Source organism: Phalaenopsis equestris, unplaced genomic scaffold, assembly GCF_001263595.1.
Source record: "Phalaenopsis equestris unplaced genomic scaffold, ASM126359v1 Scaffold001253, whole genome shotgun sequence".
Taxonomy (NCBI): domain Eukaryota; kingdom Viridiplantae; phylum Streptophyta; class Magnoliopsida; order Asparagales; family Orchidaceae; genus Phalaenopsis; species Phalaenopsis equestris.
This window is the reverse complement of record NW_018165692.1, coordinates 24859-40241: the sequence shown is the minus strand read 5'-3', so window position 1 is coordinate 40241 and position 15383 is coordinate 24859. Positions and strand designations below refer to the sequence as shown.

At 31.0% G+C, this 15383-nt stretch overlaps 1 protein-coding gene across 1 annotated transcript in view; it reads left to right on the top strand.

Annotated features, from left to right (window-relative positions):
• LOC110033678 (protein DETOXIFICATION 14-like) overlaps window positions 1-3435 on the top strand; it is a gene marked incomplete in the record, with an annotated part of 3927 nt that extends 492 nt beyond the window's left edge. Inside the window, 6 exon segments of the mRNA XM_020737733.1 lie at window positions 878-1404; window positions 1775-1861; window positions 1937-1993; window positions 2094-2332; window positions 2650-2855; window positions 3220-3435. Of these exon segments, the coding sequence (XP_020593392.1) occupies window positions 878-1404; window positions 1775-1861; window positions 1937-1993; window positions 2094-2332; window positions 2650-2855; window positions 3220-3279 (1176 nt within the window).
• Between the last annotated feature and the right edge of the window lie 11948 nt (window positions 3436-15383).

Genomic DNA, 15383 nt, shown 5'->3' with positions numbered 1-15383 from the left:
GTCCGTTCTAATTTCAGTCTTTTCAGATTTGGATTGGATTTATTTATTTTTTTGTTTGGAGCTGAAATTTGCTGTTTATCAAGTGATGGAATCTGTAAGTAAACGATTAGGCTAATCGGGTTTGTTTAGAAAACTGGAAGAGTTGAGTTTCTCTCTAATACAATTTCTGCGAGAATCTGAATGATTGCAAGGAAAAGTTATTTTAATAATGTTCTGTTTCGATAAAACAGATTGAATTTTTTTCTGGTTATGAAAGAAATCATTGAAATGTATATTTGGTTTCAATACCATGTCAGTATAATTTCACATACTAAAAAATTAGTAAATATATTGATACTGAGAAATTAGCTTTTGAATTGTATGGTGAGGTTGCATTTTAAGGATGCATCGCTCACCAAGACATTAGTTGTTCTACATGATAATTAAATTTTTTCATATACTACTATGAAAAATAAATAAATAAAATAATTATATCATGAAAACGATTATATGGTTTGATTACACAATCGAAATATTTGAAATTTTTTTATTGTATCAAAAGGTGATCCTTTTTCTCAACAAAATTACTCATATTTCTCTTTACAATTCCTTTTCAGATTGTAAAATAATCTGAAAATTTGGAATTATATCTATTTGATTGCCATCTTCTGCTTATAAAAGTAGAAGGTTTCCCAAAGCTGGCAATGAATTGTTTGTTGAATATAAAAGAAGAGTGGCTGGGATTTGTCTGATCAAAACTATAGTTCATGATCTCCTTGCATAAGAGGAAAGCTTGGAACGTTACATTAAGTTTCAAATAAAATGGAAAATTGTGAAAATAAACATAACTTATTCATTTTCATGCATTTTTTTAACAAATTGGCAGCTAGGAATGGCCTTGGAAACTCTTTGTGGGCGAGCTTATGGAGCAAAACGATACAAAAAGCTTGGAATCCACACATACAGAGCTATTCTATCACTCATAATAGTCTGCCTCCCAATTTCTCTCCTTTGGATTTATATGGGGAAGCTTCTCTCACTCATAGGTCAGGATCCCCTAATATCCCAAGAGGCTGGCAAATATATAGCCTGGATGGTCCCTGCCCTCTTTGCCTATGGCACTGCTCAGCCTCTTATGAAGTTTCTTCAATCTCAGAGCTTAACTCTTCCTATGCTTTTGAGCTCATTCACAACACTTTGCATCCACATTCCTTTGTGTTGGGCCATGGTGTTAAAAACTGGTTTGGGCAATGTAGGGGCTGCGCTTTCTATAAGTATTTCTTATTGGATCAATGTATTGATTCTCTTGATGTACATCAAGTACTCAGATTCTTGCAAAGCAACTCGTACTGCGCTCTCGATGGAGGCATTCAAGGGTATCAATGAGTTCTTGAGACTAGCAGTTCCCTCTGCAGTAATGATGTGGTAATATCAATTGGTAGACTTTGTTTCTCATTTCTTTTCCAAACAAGTATTTGGTGGAATTTTTGTATATAGTGTAGGGGTTGTGTGGTAACAGTTTTAGCAGCTTTGATAAATCCTTTAAATTCAGATTTACTAAATCCCGCCAACAACAGGATTTAGTAAATATGGGATATAAGTCAAACAGAGAAGAAATTGAGAAGAAATTTGATTTAATAAATTCTGGATGTAAAATTATCATTTTTTTTTGTCTGATAAGATTTTAAGTTAAATCCTAGTTAAATCCATTACCATGTGGCCCCTTAGAAGGTTATTTAAGATTGGTTTTTCTTTTATTATTATTATAATAATGTGATTAATTACTTGATTACAGTCTTGAATGGTGGTCATTCGAGCTGCTTGTCCTACTCTCGGGTCTCCTTCCAAATCCAAGGCTTGAAACATCAGTCCTTTCTATATGGTATGGAATACTTCATTCACATATATTGAATTAGCATCAAAGATTATGCCACAACGCAATCTCTTTGTTTTGCAGCCTTACAAGCATTGTGGTTCTCTACACCATACCATATGGCCTCGGTTGTGCTGCAAGGTATGATCATTCTTACTCTCCAATCTTCACATGAATATTCAACATGATAAGATTCTATCAAATTTTTCCTATTGAAACTCGATAAACTTTATGCACGCAGTACACGAGTATCGAATGAACTCGGAGCTGGGAAACCAAATGGAGCTCGTTTGGCTTTTCTCGTGGTGATATCGATCACAATTGTGGAGGCATTGGTGGCGAGCTTGGCACTTTTTGGCCTCCGCCGAGTCATCGGTTATGCTTACAGCAATGAGGATGAGCTTGTGCGTTATGTTAGAGAAATGATTCCTCTTGTTTCCATCTCAGTTATCATGGATGCCTGCCAAGGTGTGCTCTCTGGTAATCTTCTTCACCAACCCATTTTTTATATTGCATTAAAATTTTTGGAAGACTAACATACATACCACTCAATTTCTATTGAGTTACATATCTAACAGTAAAACTTCAATTGTTACATACATGCCACCTTATCGATGCATGAAAAGGTGTATTTCACTTTTTAAAAGTAAACTTGTGGTATTTTTTATTTGGTATGAATGATTTAGGTGGTGTAAAAGTTAAAAGTAATACTTAAGAGTTAGATATGTAAATATATATGAACTGGGTGGTATGTTTTCAAATGCCATGAATTGTTTCATATGATCACTGAACTGCAGGAATTGCTCGCGGATGTGGATGGCAACACATTGGAGCTTATGTTAACCTTGGAGCGTTCTATCTCGTCGGAATCCCAACGGCAGTCTTGTTGGGTTTTCTCTTCCACAATGGAGGAAAGGGTTTATGGATTGGTATATTGTCAGGTTCTGTGATTCAAACCCTTCTTCTTGGAGTAATAACTATTTCTACTAATTGGCAACATCAGGTATGCTAATTTATCATTTATTTCATGGATAATTTAGTTAATTTAATTTTAGGGGCATTGGCATACACACAATTCCGATGTATTTACATATCAAATACATAAACATTCATATTTACATGTATAAAACTTAAATCTTCAACTTCACATGAAATGTACCACTATAAGTATCTCTTAAAATTGAAGTACACCTTTTCATGCATACGTTTATGACACCAAGTTATTATAAATCTGAATATCAAAATTTGGGACGTAGATATATAAATAAGTAAGAATTGTGAGGTATGTGTGTAAATTTCGTTTTAATTTAATGTTAATGGTTTTCAAAATTTACAATTTGCTGCAATTGTTATGGTTAATCTTGCAGGCAGTGTTGGCGAGGAACAGGGTTGATGAGAGATTGTCATTAGAAAGTTGTGTGGAATGAGGTTAGTTTTCAGTATATTTTTGATCGAGTCATTATCCTTTTCATTACCATTTCAACATAAAAAATGTATGGCTGAAACTTTGAATAATCATTTAACTATGCAGATTAGCAATTGTGATGTTTGTATTATATTGAGATTGAACAAAACAAAAAGTAAAATTATATTTTTGTTGAATTCATAAAAGTTGCTGTTAGGTGTCCTCATTGTGATTTGAAATGTGAATTCATGAAAGTATGATTTTAGACGTTTAATTTGATTTAAAATTTCTCATTATTTCTTCGCATGATTTGTTTACAACCTGATGATATTCTCAAGTTTAGAAAAGTTGAAGAGATGATGGCAACATAATGTGTTTTCTTCTCCCTTGGCCTGCTTAAGGGGCACATGCCAAAAAATAAATTAATATATAATGGTAAAAAAGAACAATTTTGTAGTTTAAAATAAATGAAGAGCAAATTTTATGAGAATTGCTTCGCTTAAATAAATTTAAATTTGAAATGAATTTGTTAGTTCACATCCATAGAGTATGTGTGTAGCCCAAATCTCTTTCATTTGATCAATTGCATGCATAAGAAGTAACAGAATTCTATTTGGAGTGCGAATTTATTTAGAAAGTGTAGTATTATTTATTTTGCCTGTTATTTAAAAGTTCCAAGAAGTTGCATCAATATGTAAAAGGCAATTTGATTGATTGAAAAGCTCTTATCTCACTTGTCTGAGTGCTACGCCAGTTTGATGCCATAAACTAACGGGCCATTTGGGATATTTTTTCATATTTATTTTATTTTATGTTTTTTTTGACATAATAATATCTTTAGTTTATTATGTATATCTAAATCAACCACAATTTAGTAGTAATAAGTTACTAATAATAATTGGTGTAACTCTACTAAACTACTAGGGTTTATGCAATTACATCAATTAGCATCTACTATCAAAATTCTATTATGTTTAATAAATGCAACGTTGCCTTTATAGTTGTTTTAGGATCTGTTTGGGGAAAAGCTGTTGCGCAGCAGCTGTGGCAGAAAGCTGCTGTGCAAAAGCTGAATTTCTGTTTGTTTTTTTTTTTCTTGCAGTTTTTAAGCAATTGTGCTGCAGCTGTTTCTGAATAAATGACATTTCTGCTCATGTATTATAGTGTTTTATAACAGAATTATTCATACTAGCACATTTTATACTTGAATGTAAATATGCAGTTTAAATATTACAAAATAAAAATGAACACCTCACAAAACAGTGAATAACACGACAAGCAAAATTAAAAAAAAAATAATTTCTAAAATAATAATTAATAATATGATAATATTGCTTTGAAAGTTTAATTGGTTTATGTTACGAGATAAGCCGTTCTCTATGAAAACTCAGCATGCCCGATAACTATCGATGGTGGATTCCTCCAAGCTATCTGCCCACCTAAAGAAGTCACAACATTTTGTTCTTCTCTTTAGACAATTGTGAAACTGTCGCTCGTAGTTATGTGTTTGCCGCGAAATAAGCAGGAAAAATTTTTGTCCACTGTAGCAGTACAATACTTTGTAGGTAATAGAATTCCTCGAGCTCTTCTCTTTTGAAGGTAACGAAGCACAAATCCTTAAATGACTCATCGACGAAAAAAGAAATAAAAGTAATCAATGCAAGTTTTATTAAATTGTGAGGTCTGAGAGAACATAGTATAAACCACTGAATTTGTCACTACATGAAAACAATAGATCATTAAAAGGGTTCTTGGTTTTCTTAATATCAAGCTCGTATGTGTTGCATATGTTTATCACCAAAGAAGAACCTCTAAAGCAATAACACTGAAAAAGGAGAGGAACTTTGTTGCCTTAATTAGGATTTCACATGTGACAAGAATCAATAATGACATATAAGCCATCTAGAAGAACCCTTAAGGTCAAATATCTCATCATAAACCTCCAAAACCTAAAAATAAAACATGCAATAAAAAATTATATTACATGTTAAATCCACAGTTGCCACGTCGACCATCCAAGTGGGGAAGAATATATGCAAAAGAGCGAGAAATAAAATTGATATTCAATATACAGATGATTGGATAAAATATCGATACAACAAATAATAAATTTTTTCACAGCACATTGCAAAAAAAAGTAGCAAAAACAATATAATTAGTTCATTCAGCAGCCAACGATGACATCTATAATCCGCTCTTTTAGGTCTATCATCTCCCATGCACCTTCCCTATCTTGGGTGCAAGTTCAGTTTATATATCTTTTGCAATTGATAAAAATTGTCCCAGGTGATATTCATATGTTTTAGTAACGACATGTGAATGATCTTCATTAGCCCTGTTGAAGTCAATTGCTCGAAGGATGCCGCTGAATATAGTTATAGAGAGTCATTGTGACCACCAAAATGTGCACTTATTTTGGAAACAAATATGTCATCAAATCCCGCAGTATGATTCAAAGAAAAATAACAGTGCCACAAACAAAAACAAAGTAGCTTTAACAGTGCCCCCAAGAAAAATAATTTTATGATGAAAAGCAAATAACCAAAGTAGCATTAATAATATTATAAAGAAAGATAACTATTCAAAGCAAATAGCAGATTGTCCTAATGAAAAATAAATACAAATAGTCTAACTTGAAAAAATGAAATTCAAGTGTTCTTGTTGTTATGAAAATAACGTAATAATTGAACCCTACAATTCGGAGTCATCATCATAAAGAACTCTCTACGAGTCAGGTCTTCCAGCAACTTCATGGAGAACAAATACAAATATCTTTATAAATTTCTGGAGTTTCCTACAGAATTTGCATAAATTATTGGATTGAAGATACATGTTAGCTTTACTATCCAAAATCCATCAACCGAATTTTGAGCTACAATAACCATCAAATTTTGAGCTACAGAATTCAAATAACCATCAAATTTTGAGCTACAACGAACATCACAATACTACCATCCAAATCCATCAACCGAATAAAACATAGAGAAATCAGATAATCAAGCTGAATATAGCACAGAGAGCCCAATAAAATTGTAAAATCCAACATTACAACACAACCACCCAAATTCATCAATTAAATAGAGCACAAAGAACCCAAATCAATCAATTGGTTATAACACGAAGAACCCAAATCATCAACTGAGTAGAGCAAAGAGAACCCAAGAAAATACCAAAGTCCAACATCACAACACAATAACCCGAAAACCATCGCCTGATTAAAGCACAAAAAACCCAATCTATCAACCGAATATAAAACAAAGAACTAAAATTTTTATCGCAAAATCAAAATACCCAAATAGATAATAGTAGAGAATATCGCGGGGCAACGGTGAGCCAATGATCCAAACCAAGCTAAAGAGCGAAGGGGAGAGGGAGAGGAGAAGTAAGGAAAGCTCACCTCAACAACCACCAGAACCAACGTAATCAAACGGAATCAAACCTTAGCGACAGAGCCACGGATAGAAGAAGATCAAGAGAGGCAATGTTAGCTTTAGGAGAAACATCGCGAGAAAGGGGAGAGCAGCTCGAGAAAGTGAAGAGCGTGATGCACGAGCAGCGAGGTAGGGTTGTAAGAGAATCGAGAAGAAACAAGGGTCGTGGGGTCAAACTTGCAGCCCGTCTTTCATGTGTTGAGCCATCATCTAAAAATTGCATAATGAAAATTCTAGATTGGTTCGATCGATTCATTGGATTTATATCGATAACTATTTATTCACTATTTTGTTCCAAAAGTATACTTATCCTATTTTTTCTTTTCTTATCTTTTCTTCTTCATGAGGATCTACTTCGAGAAATTTCTCATACAAATATTACTTAAATTTGCAACTTTGCAGCATCTCTAGTTTTGTTAAGGAAAAGAAAGAGCTCAAAACATCTAAAATTTTTTTGGGATATCAAAAAATTTGAAGAATTTGCATAAATTGCACTTATAAATCCCATAACAGCATACCTAGCATCCAAAACATATCAATTACTTATACTATACTCTTAAAAACTAAATTATTAATGTATGTATATATATTACAGATGATGCACACATTTGACGCTTGGGTAGGGATTTTGAAGTCTTATTGATTTTAGTCATCATAGTGGGTATAATTTTTAAGCTTATAGTTAAAATAAAACTATAATAAATTTAACTTATTTTTGGCGGTTAGATGTCGTCAGTAAATATTAGAATACCATGGGTTAATAAAAATTTGACTTCTTTTTTACGGTTTATAGGGCATAATTAATTCGCTTGTCTATAATCTCATAACCTATGGAATTTTCGACGGCTTCTATCGGTTGACAAATTACCGATAGGTAGTACCCATAGGTTCATACTAAAAGTATAACTGTTAATAAGCCTCCAGTCAACCATCAGATATATAAACAGTTGTCAGATGCTGTCTGTTAATACAAAAGACGTACATGTTGGTTATTTGGCGCTTGACCAATGGATATATAAATGACGGTCAGATGTCGTCGATTGATGCTAAAATGAAAATTTGTCAGTTGCTTTCCGATTAGTTTTTGTATTAACCAAAGGCCCATGGCAAAATGACGGTTGGAGGTCTTTCTAATGGCAAGCCAACAGTCTCTCGGGTTAGTTTGTAGGTCGAGTAACTGATGACATGGACTATTGGTTTATCAATGGTTCAACACGAGACTGTTGGTTAGTCGTCGACCCATTAACTGATGGTTTATAACCATCAGATCACAACAAAAAAAAGTGAAAACCCTTTGGATGACTGCCACAAAGCTGTCGAAAAACTGTAGCATGTGAAAAAAAATAATGAACCTTCTTCATATCCTTATAATTTCTACACATGTAATCGTAACATTGCTACAAATCTAATTCTATATTGTGCAATCCAATTTACCGATCCATTTAGTTATTAAACTAAAATCTCATGAATTAACACACAAACTAAACACAAAAATAAATTTAATGCATTCAAACAAATAATTAAGCTATTTGCACATAAATTATTATGTTCAAAATATTTCAAAAAACAAATATAGAAAACAAATATCCTAATCCTCCTCTGAGCCTCAATCCTCCTCCAAATCCTCATATGCTAGCTTTTTTCCCCTCTGGTCCTTCTGATGTCGTAATGCATCAAATTATGTTTTCATTTTGCTATCAAATTTTGACTTCATATGAGAAGTTGGGCATCGACTCGAGTCTTAATATCTGCATTGAATTCGACAACCTGCCTACGAAACTCTTGCGCTTTTGAGATAAAAGTAGATGTGTTGAATATGGAGTGATGAGTGTCATAGGCATGTGCCTGAGAACTCGATCCAAAGACACTTTGTGACTTCTTGCCTCCAACAGCCTCTCTTTACAGCTCGTGATTGGACGGATCGCGACCTGGGATCGCGGGTCCGACACTCCTTCAGTTGTGGAAACTTTTCTAAAAAAAATTTTAAAAAAGATTAGAGGAAAAATTAAATTCAATAATTATTTGATTTGCATGGTTATTACTCTTGTGACTTTCATGAGTCTCTTGGAATATCTATCAGCCTAAGTGTGGTTTGAATGTCGCTTACATGTACTCACATGTAATTGGGCAGTGGCGAACTCTTGTCCCAACTCTAAAGTTTATCAAGGTAAGAAAATAATTAATATATATTTTTAATAGTAAGATTTAACGCACAAATTAACCCTGAGCAGCCCCTTTTCGTACTCTGTATATAGGAGGACCGCCTAACCAATATGGTTGGAGGCGTTCATGCCTCCACAATTAGAGCATCGATTATCTTTGTTCTGTTGATCCCTTTTCCAATTTGGAGCATCCAATTGCCTCAACAATTCATCGAACACTTCCTTGCTTAGCCATAAAAGGCATTAACGTGTGTTCTGTATCTCCATAAACATGCCACGAAGATGGTCTCTCCCTTTGTGTGCTTGAAGCTTCTCTTAAAGCATGAATCATACTCAGGGCATTAGAAAAACTAATACATACATATGTAGTATACATATATATATATATACATATACATACATATGTAGTATACATATATATATATATACATATACATACATATGTAGTATACATATATATATATATACATATACATACATATGTAGTATATATATACATATATACATACATACATACATATGTAGTATACATATGTATATATATGCATATAGATATACATATGTAAGTATACTATTATATATATAACTATTTATTCACTATTTTGTTCCCTTAATTAGGATTTCTTGTATTTTATTTACTTCATTATAAGGGAGGATATTTCTAGAACCTGATATTCATCAATCCAACACCTAATTAAGTAAGATTTCAATAGGTTTTCGACTTTACAATTACTTTTAATACTATAGGATTAGTTTGTATGAATTTAACCCAATCTAAGTTTCAGGCTAAGCATAAAATCGGTAGGATAGAACCTTTCCTATTTTGGAATCACCTCATTCTCTATGGGATCAACATTATGGACTCTAAAATCCGATATTATTGATACGACACGTGTACTTAGTAGCACCTGTAGACGGGTATCAATATACACACACTAATACACATGCACATATTGTCATATTAACACACTAACATACTTTCACTCTCCTTCCCAATTTTATTAAAATTTTGGATAAGGGTGGTTTAAGCTAAGATTGATTGGTTTGATCTGGGTTAATGGGTTAACTTGGACAATATTTGGGTTAATGGGTTGTTTAGAGCGTTAATATGTGATTAATTTCTTAATGAGTTAATTAATTGTTTAATAATTTAACAAAGTGTTTAGTGAAATAATTATTTATTTAATAGGTTATATAATTATTTTATGAGTTAAAATTATTTTATGATTTATTTTATAATTTAATTAATTATTTTATGGGTTGATTAATTATTTTATGATTTAATCATTTGTTTTATGAGTGAGTTAATTATTTTATTAATTAGTTAAATGCTTAATGTGTTAGTTAATTATTTTATAAATTAATTAATTATTGGATAAGCTAATTAAATGTATTAATGAATTAACTAAAGGTTTAATGGATTAATTAATTGTTTTAATGGTTTAATTAAGGTTTAATGAATTAATTATTTATGCTAATGGGTTGATTAAATCTTTAGTGAGTTAATTACTTATTTTATAAATTATGTAAATTTTTTATAGGATAATTAATTATTTTATGATTAGATAATTTTTTTTAATGGATTGAATAAGATTTTATGAAATAATTAAGGATTTTATGGGCTATTAAAAGTTAATGGAATGATTAAAGTTTTAATTAAGTTAATTAAGTAATTAATTATTTCAAAGATTAGCAGTTTAACTGAGTGATTTGTGGTTTATTTTGGAGTTTAATGTGTTAATTAAGTGATTAGTGATTAATTAGGTAATTATTGATTTATTTTAGCGATTAGTGTATTAATTAGAGAATTGATGGTTTAATTAAGTGACTAATGTGCTACTTTGAGGATTTGGACTCTCAGTCTAGATAGTTTAAGGGGCTAAGGTCTCAGCTTAGGGATAGTTTAGGGTTATGCTTGAGATTAGAAAAGTTTACGCTCGATTAGTAGTAGGAAAATAGGATTAACCTCATGGTTTTGGGGAAATATGGGTTAAAACATTCAGTTTAGGGGAGATTTAAAATTTATGTCTTTTGTTTGATTAAAAATGTAATTTTTACTTTTGATTTTAGCAAGGAAAAAAGGGAGAGGATGTCATTTACACATATTAATACTATACAAACATAATACATAATAAATATAAGAAAATCCCTATGAATTCAACATGCAAAATATAAAAAAATTGACATAAAACAGAAAGTAACCAAAAGCCTTATTTTTTCTTATACAAAATATAACATATGATGATAAATTTCCAAATTAACAAATAACATGATGAAAGCATAAAGAATTTAAAAATTGAATGGTATAATTTCAAAATAAATAAGTAACATTGAGAAAACATAAAGAATTTTTAAAATTGATGGTGAATTTTTTATATTAGCACAAAATATTGAAAGATGCATGGGGAATTTGAAAAATTGATGGTGAAGTTTAAAACTTACATTAAATATTGAAAGATATATGGGGAATTTGAAAAATAGAAGGTGGATTTTAATGATTAACTCATAACATTGAGAAACATATGGAGGATTTTAAAAATTGATGGTGAAAATGTAAAATTGCAAGTTGGAATAAGAGAGTTGTACTTTCCTTTTGAGTTATTTGAAATTCTTCTTTGAATTCTCCTTGCTTTAGCTTTGTGTATTCTCCTTGCCTCCTCATCTTCTTGCCCATGATGGGAAGAAGAGAAGATGGAGTGTTTAGACTTTTGGAAGAAAACAAAGAAAGGGATTTTGCTTAGTCTTGGACAGGAGAAAGGAGAGGTGAAAGTTTAAAAATTGAATTAGGGAACCATGGAGGAAAGAGTGGGTCTAGGCTAACATTATGGGAGAGTGAGTAGTGGAGAGTTTTGGGGAGAAAAGAAGTTAAGATGAGGTGCAAAACTATGATTAAAGAAGGGAGTTAATGGAATGGAAGGAGAGATTGGATTAAAGTGAGGTGGAAGAGAGAGAAAGGGATGGGGGCATGTGGAAGATGTGGAACAATAGGAAAGGAGGGTATGGATTGAAGAGGGAAATGACTAGGATGGGGGAGTTGAAGAGGGAAAAGAGGGTTGGGATTAAATGATATGAAGGGGAATTTTGTAAAATGGATTGGTATTTTGGTAAGTAGGCCATATGGTAGTAAGAGTAGTTATGAAAAAACTCAAGTTTAAGTCGTTTTAAAGAGGATAAGAAAAGTAATCCAATGGTACAAATTTTTTTTTTTCAAAAAAGATGGTCCCTAGCTCAAGTTATGGCCATTTGAAGTAGCTAGGTGATTAAGAGGTGTTTACAAGGTGGTTGGCAGTTGGCTATGGTCAAAATATTAGCTTGAGCTCATTTAATAGAAAAAAAATGTAAAGAATTCAATGGTACCAGTGTTTTCAATCAAATCAAGATTCGTGTGAAGATATTTTCGATCTAAGTGGACACAAAACCTTCAGAGAGAAAAAAATGGTGAATTTTTATGTTGAAATTTTTAATTAATTTATTTTTTCAAATTGTATATTTTTTAGTTTAGAACAATTTTAGTTATATTTCAAACTTGATTTGAAGTGATCATTTTGAGGTGGTGGCCAAATTATCCCTATATTATCAAAAGTATCATTTTTTTTTGTCTGATTATATTCAGCTCAAGAGGTCTCCAAATGAAGCCAGATTTAGACGCATTGAGACTCATTTAAAAGGTTTTGACGATATAGATGCAATGGCAGCCTGTTTTCAAAAATAGTAACTGTTTAAAAATTTTTATGTAGGGTCATTTTTTATGCATGAAAACCCAAAACCCTAAATGCATAATTTTTTATAAACAGTGTCTGATGACTACCTAACTAATTTTCATAGTCCCATATCTGATTAGGAAGATCATGCAACTTACAAAATATAATTTTGACAACCAGATTGGCTTATGGAGAAAAATTTTAATTTTAGGGTTTGTGACAGTAATGTTCATGGATGAAAGTTTGAATTAAAGAGTTTTAGGAAAAAAATGTTTTAAACAATCATCAAACTTATTTGAATGATATTTATATGTGATAAAAAGTTTCATAGACTTGAGTTCTACATTGATCTCGTGAGAGAAAATGATAATCTTTTGGTTTGGTGATTAAGGGTGTTTTGCAAGTTATTTTTGGGTTTAGTTAAAATTGATTATTTTTTAAATATTTTTTTATTTAATTTTATTTTTATCAAGTTAAAATTCTATTTTATTTAAATTAGGGGTTGCTCAAGACTAAGCTCAAGTGAGATCCAGTTTTGTTCAACCTTATTTTCCTTAAATTAAGTATAGTTAATGTATTTTTAATAAAGTATAATTGAGCTTCTACTTTTATGTCTAAAAATAAGTATTCAATTACTTAATACTTATAAGGCCAGCTCTATTTTAGATTTGTTCATGCCTATATCACTATAAAATTCCAAATATATATATATATATATATAATGGGAATTTTTAAGACCCCATGTTTTTAAAGATCATCAAAATTAGAAACAATTTCTTCAAACAATACCATGTATATTTTAAATTATAATGTTGAGCTTAGATCATTAAATTAAAATTTTAAAAATATTTAAAATTAGTTTAAAAAATTAAATATAATATATAATATTTATCTAATCAAAATGCTCATCTCTACAATAATCATCAATAGCATTTTTGTTAAAATACTATTAGGGTAAAATTGCTCCAATATTTAATATGATCTATCAGTTTCACAACCAAATTCTTAGGCATCTACATATATAGTAAAAGAACTAAAACAAATTAATTTCAAAGTAGATAGTAAGTTCACAATAATAAATTCAAATCATGTTAACAATATGTTGAATAATACTTGAGCCATAATTTAATTTTGCATGCGCCTTACCAAAACTTTGGTTAAATCTTAACCAATCTTGCTAAAACTTGTTAGATCAACATTTCAATTTTTGAATATATTTTCATTATGTCAAAAGCTGGTATTTTATTGCCCGATATATTTTTAGGTCTAAAGGTTTACAGTGTGAACTCAAATACACACACATATATATAGATATATGTATATATTTATAGATATATATACATGTATATAGTTATATGTGCACGTACGGTGGCTTGTTGGTAAAGCAACCTCTCTGAATGTCGTAAGTCCTCACAGGCCACAGGTTTGAATCCCACCGTGTGTAGAGTGTGGTACTGCAATATTTAGCACAAGTAAAGATGGTCGGGGCTTGTCTATTAACATTCGGTCATTTCTTTAATTTTAAAAAATAGAAATACATGTATATACTTATATGTATGTGTTTGTACACTCACATATATATACACATATATATACCTATATTTATATGTATATATATAGCCTAGAGGTGATCTTTAGCTCACACATACAACTCGCTTGGATCGCGGTTCTCATAAAACTTGTTCAGTTCTATATATAAAAGGGGATAATGACGACCTAAAAATGACATTTATTGAAAGTAATCATCCACATCGAATGTCCAAAAGAGCTCTATTATTCACCAAATCATTTAGCACTTTTCTATTAAGTTTAGGTCAAGAGAAATGCCCCTTTTTTATATGGAGAAGACGTTTATTTATAATTTTCTTGGTGGCATTTTGATAAAATCATTCAAGATACCAACATTCTCCATCGGATAATATATATTGATTCATTTGATCATTGATTGCTTATAATATAAAGTGCAATCATAATACCAAATTTGAGTGATTTTAAACACATTGGGTTCAACTAATCGAGATGCTCACTTGGCATTCAGATATTGTTTAGTAATCCAACTGTCATTACGAAAATTTCAATTGATCTTCACATGTTTTAGTTGGACTAATTTAAAATTAGGATTAGATCACTTTTGATGTCGTTAGGTTGTTATCATTGAGTTGTTTGAATTAATTATAAATTTGTTCAATCGGGGGTTCAAATAATAAAAAATTTTACTCTAAAAATTTAAATTTAAATATTATATTGCGATTCATTTTTAATCAAGCAATTTTTTTATAATATTTTTAAATAACTCTATATAAAAATATATTTATTAATGTGAACCTTCCATGTAATTAGAAGGACAATGGGAATTAAAAATAACAGTGTTATGATATCATTATTTATATGAAGATTATTTTCCTACAGATTCTATCAGCTAAATCTATTAAATTAATTACAAATATATTGTCATGTTATAAAAACATATGATTTTTTTGGGGGCAGCTCAAAATCCACGCCACCAAAAGCTTATAATATACGTATGTAAATTGGGTGGTCTTTGCTTTTGTTCGTTACCATGCTCAACAGCAAGTTGTGCTATGTCGGATACCTCAAATCACCTGTTTATTTTTTATTTTTTTTTAAATAGGTTAGTTGAATATAAATAAATATTTATTGTGAATTTAATTTCCAAATGCGACAAATATAGATATTGTGAATATAAATAGATATTGTGAATATAAATAGTCAGCTTACCATGGTCCAGCGTCACACCATACCGCTTCCATGCCGCTTAATTCATCCATATAAGTCATGAAAAGTAAAACACTGAAGTCCAGCTGAAAGAGC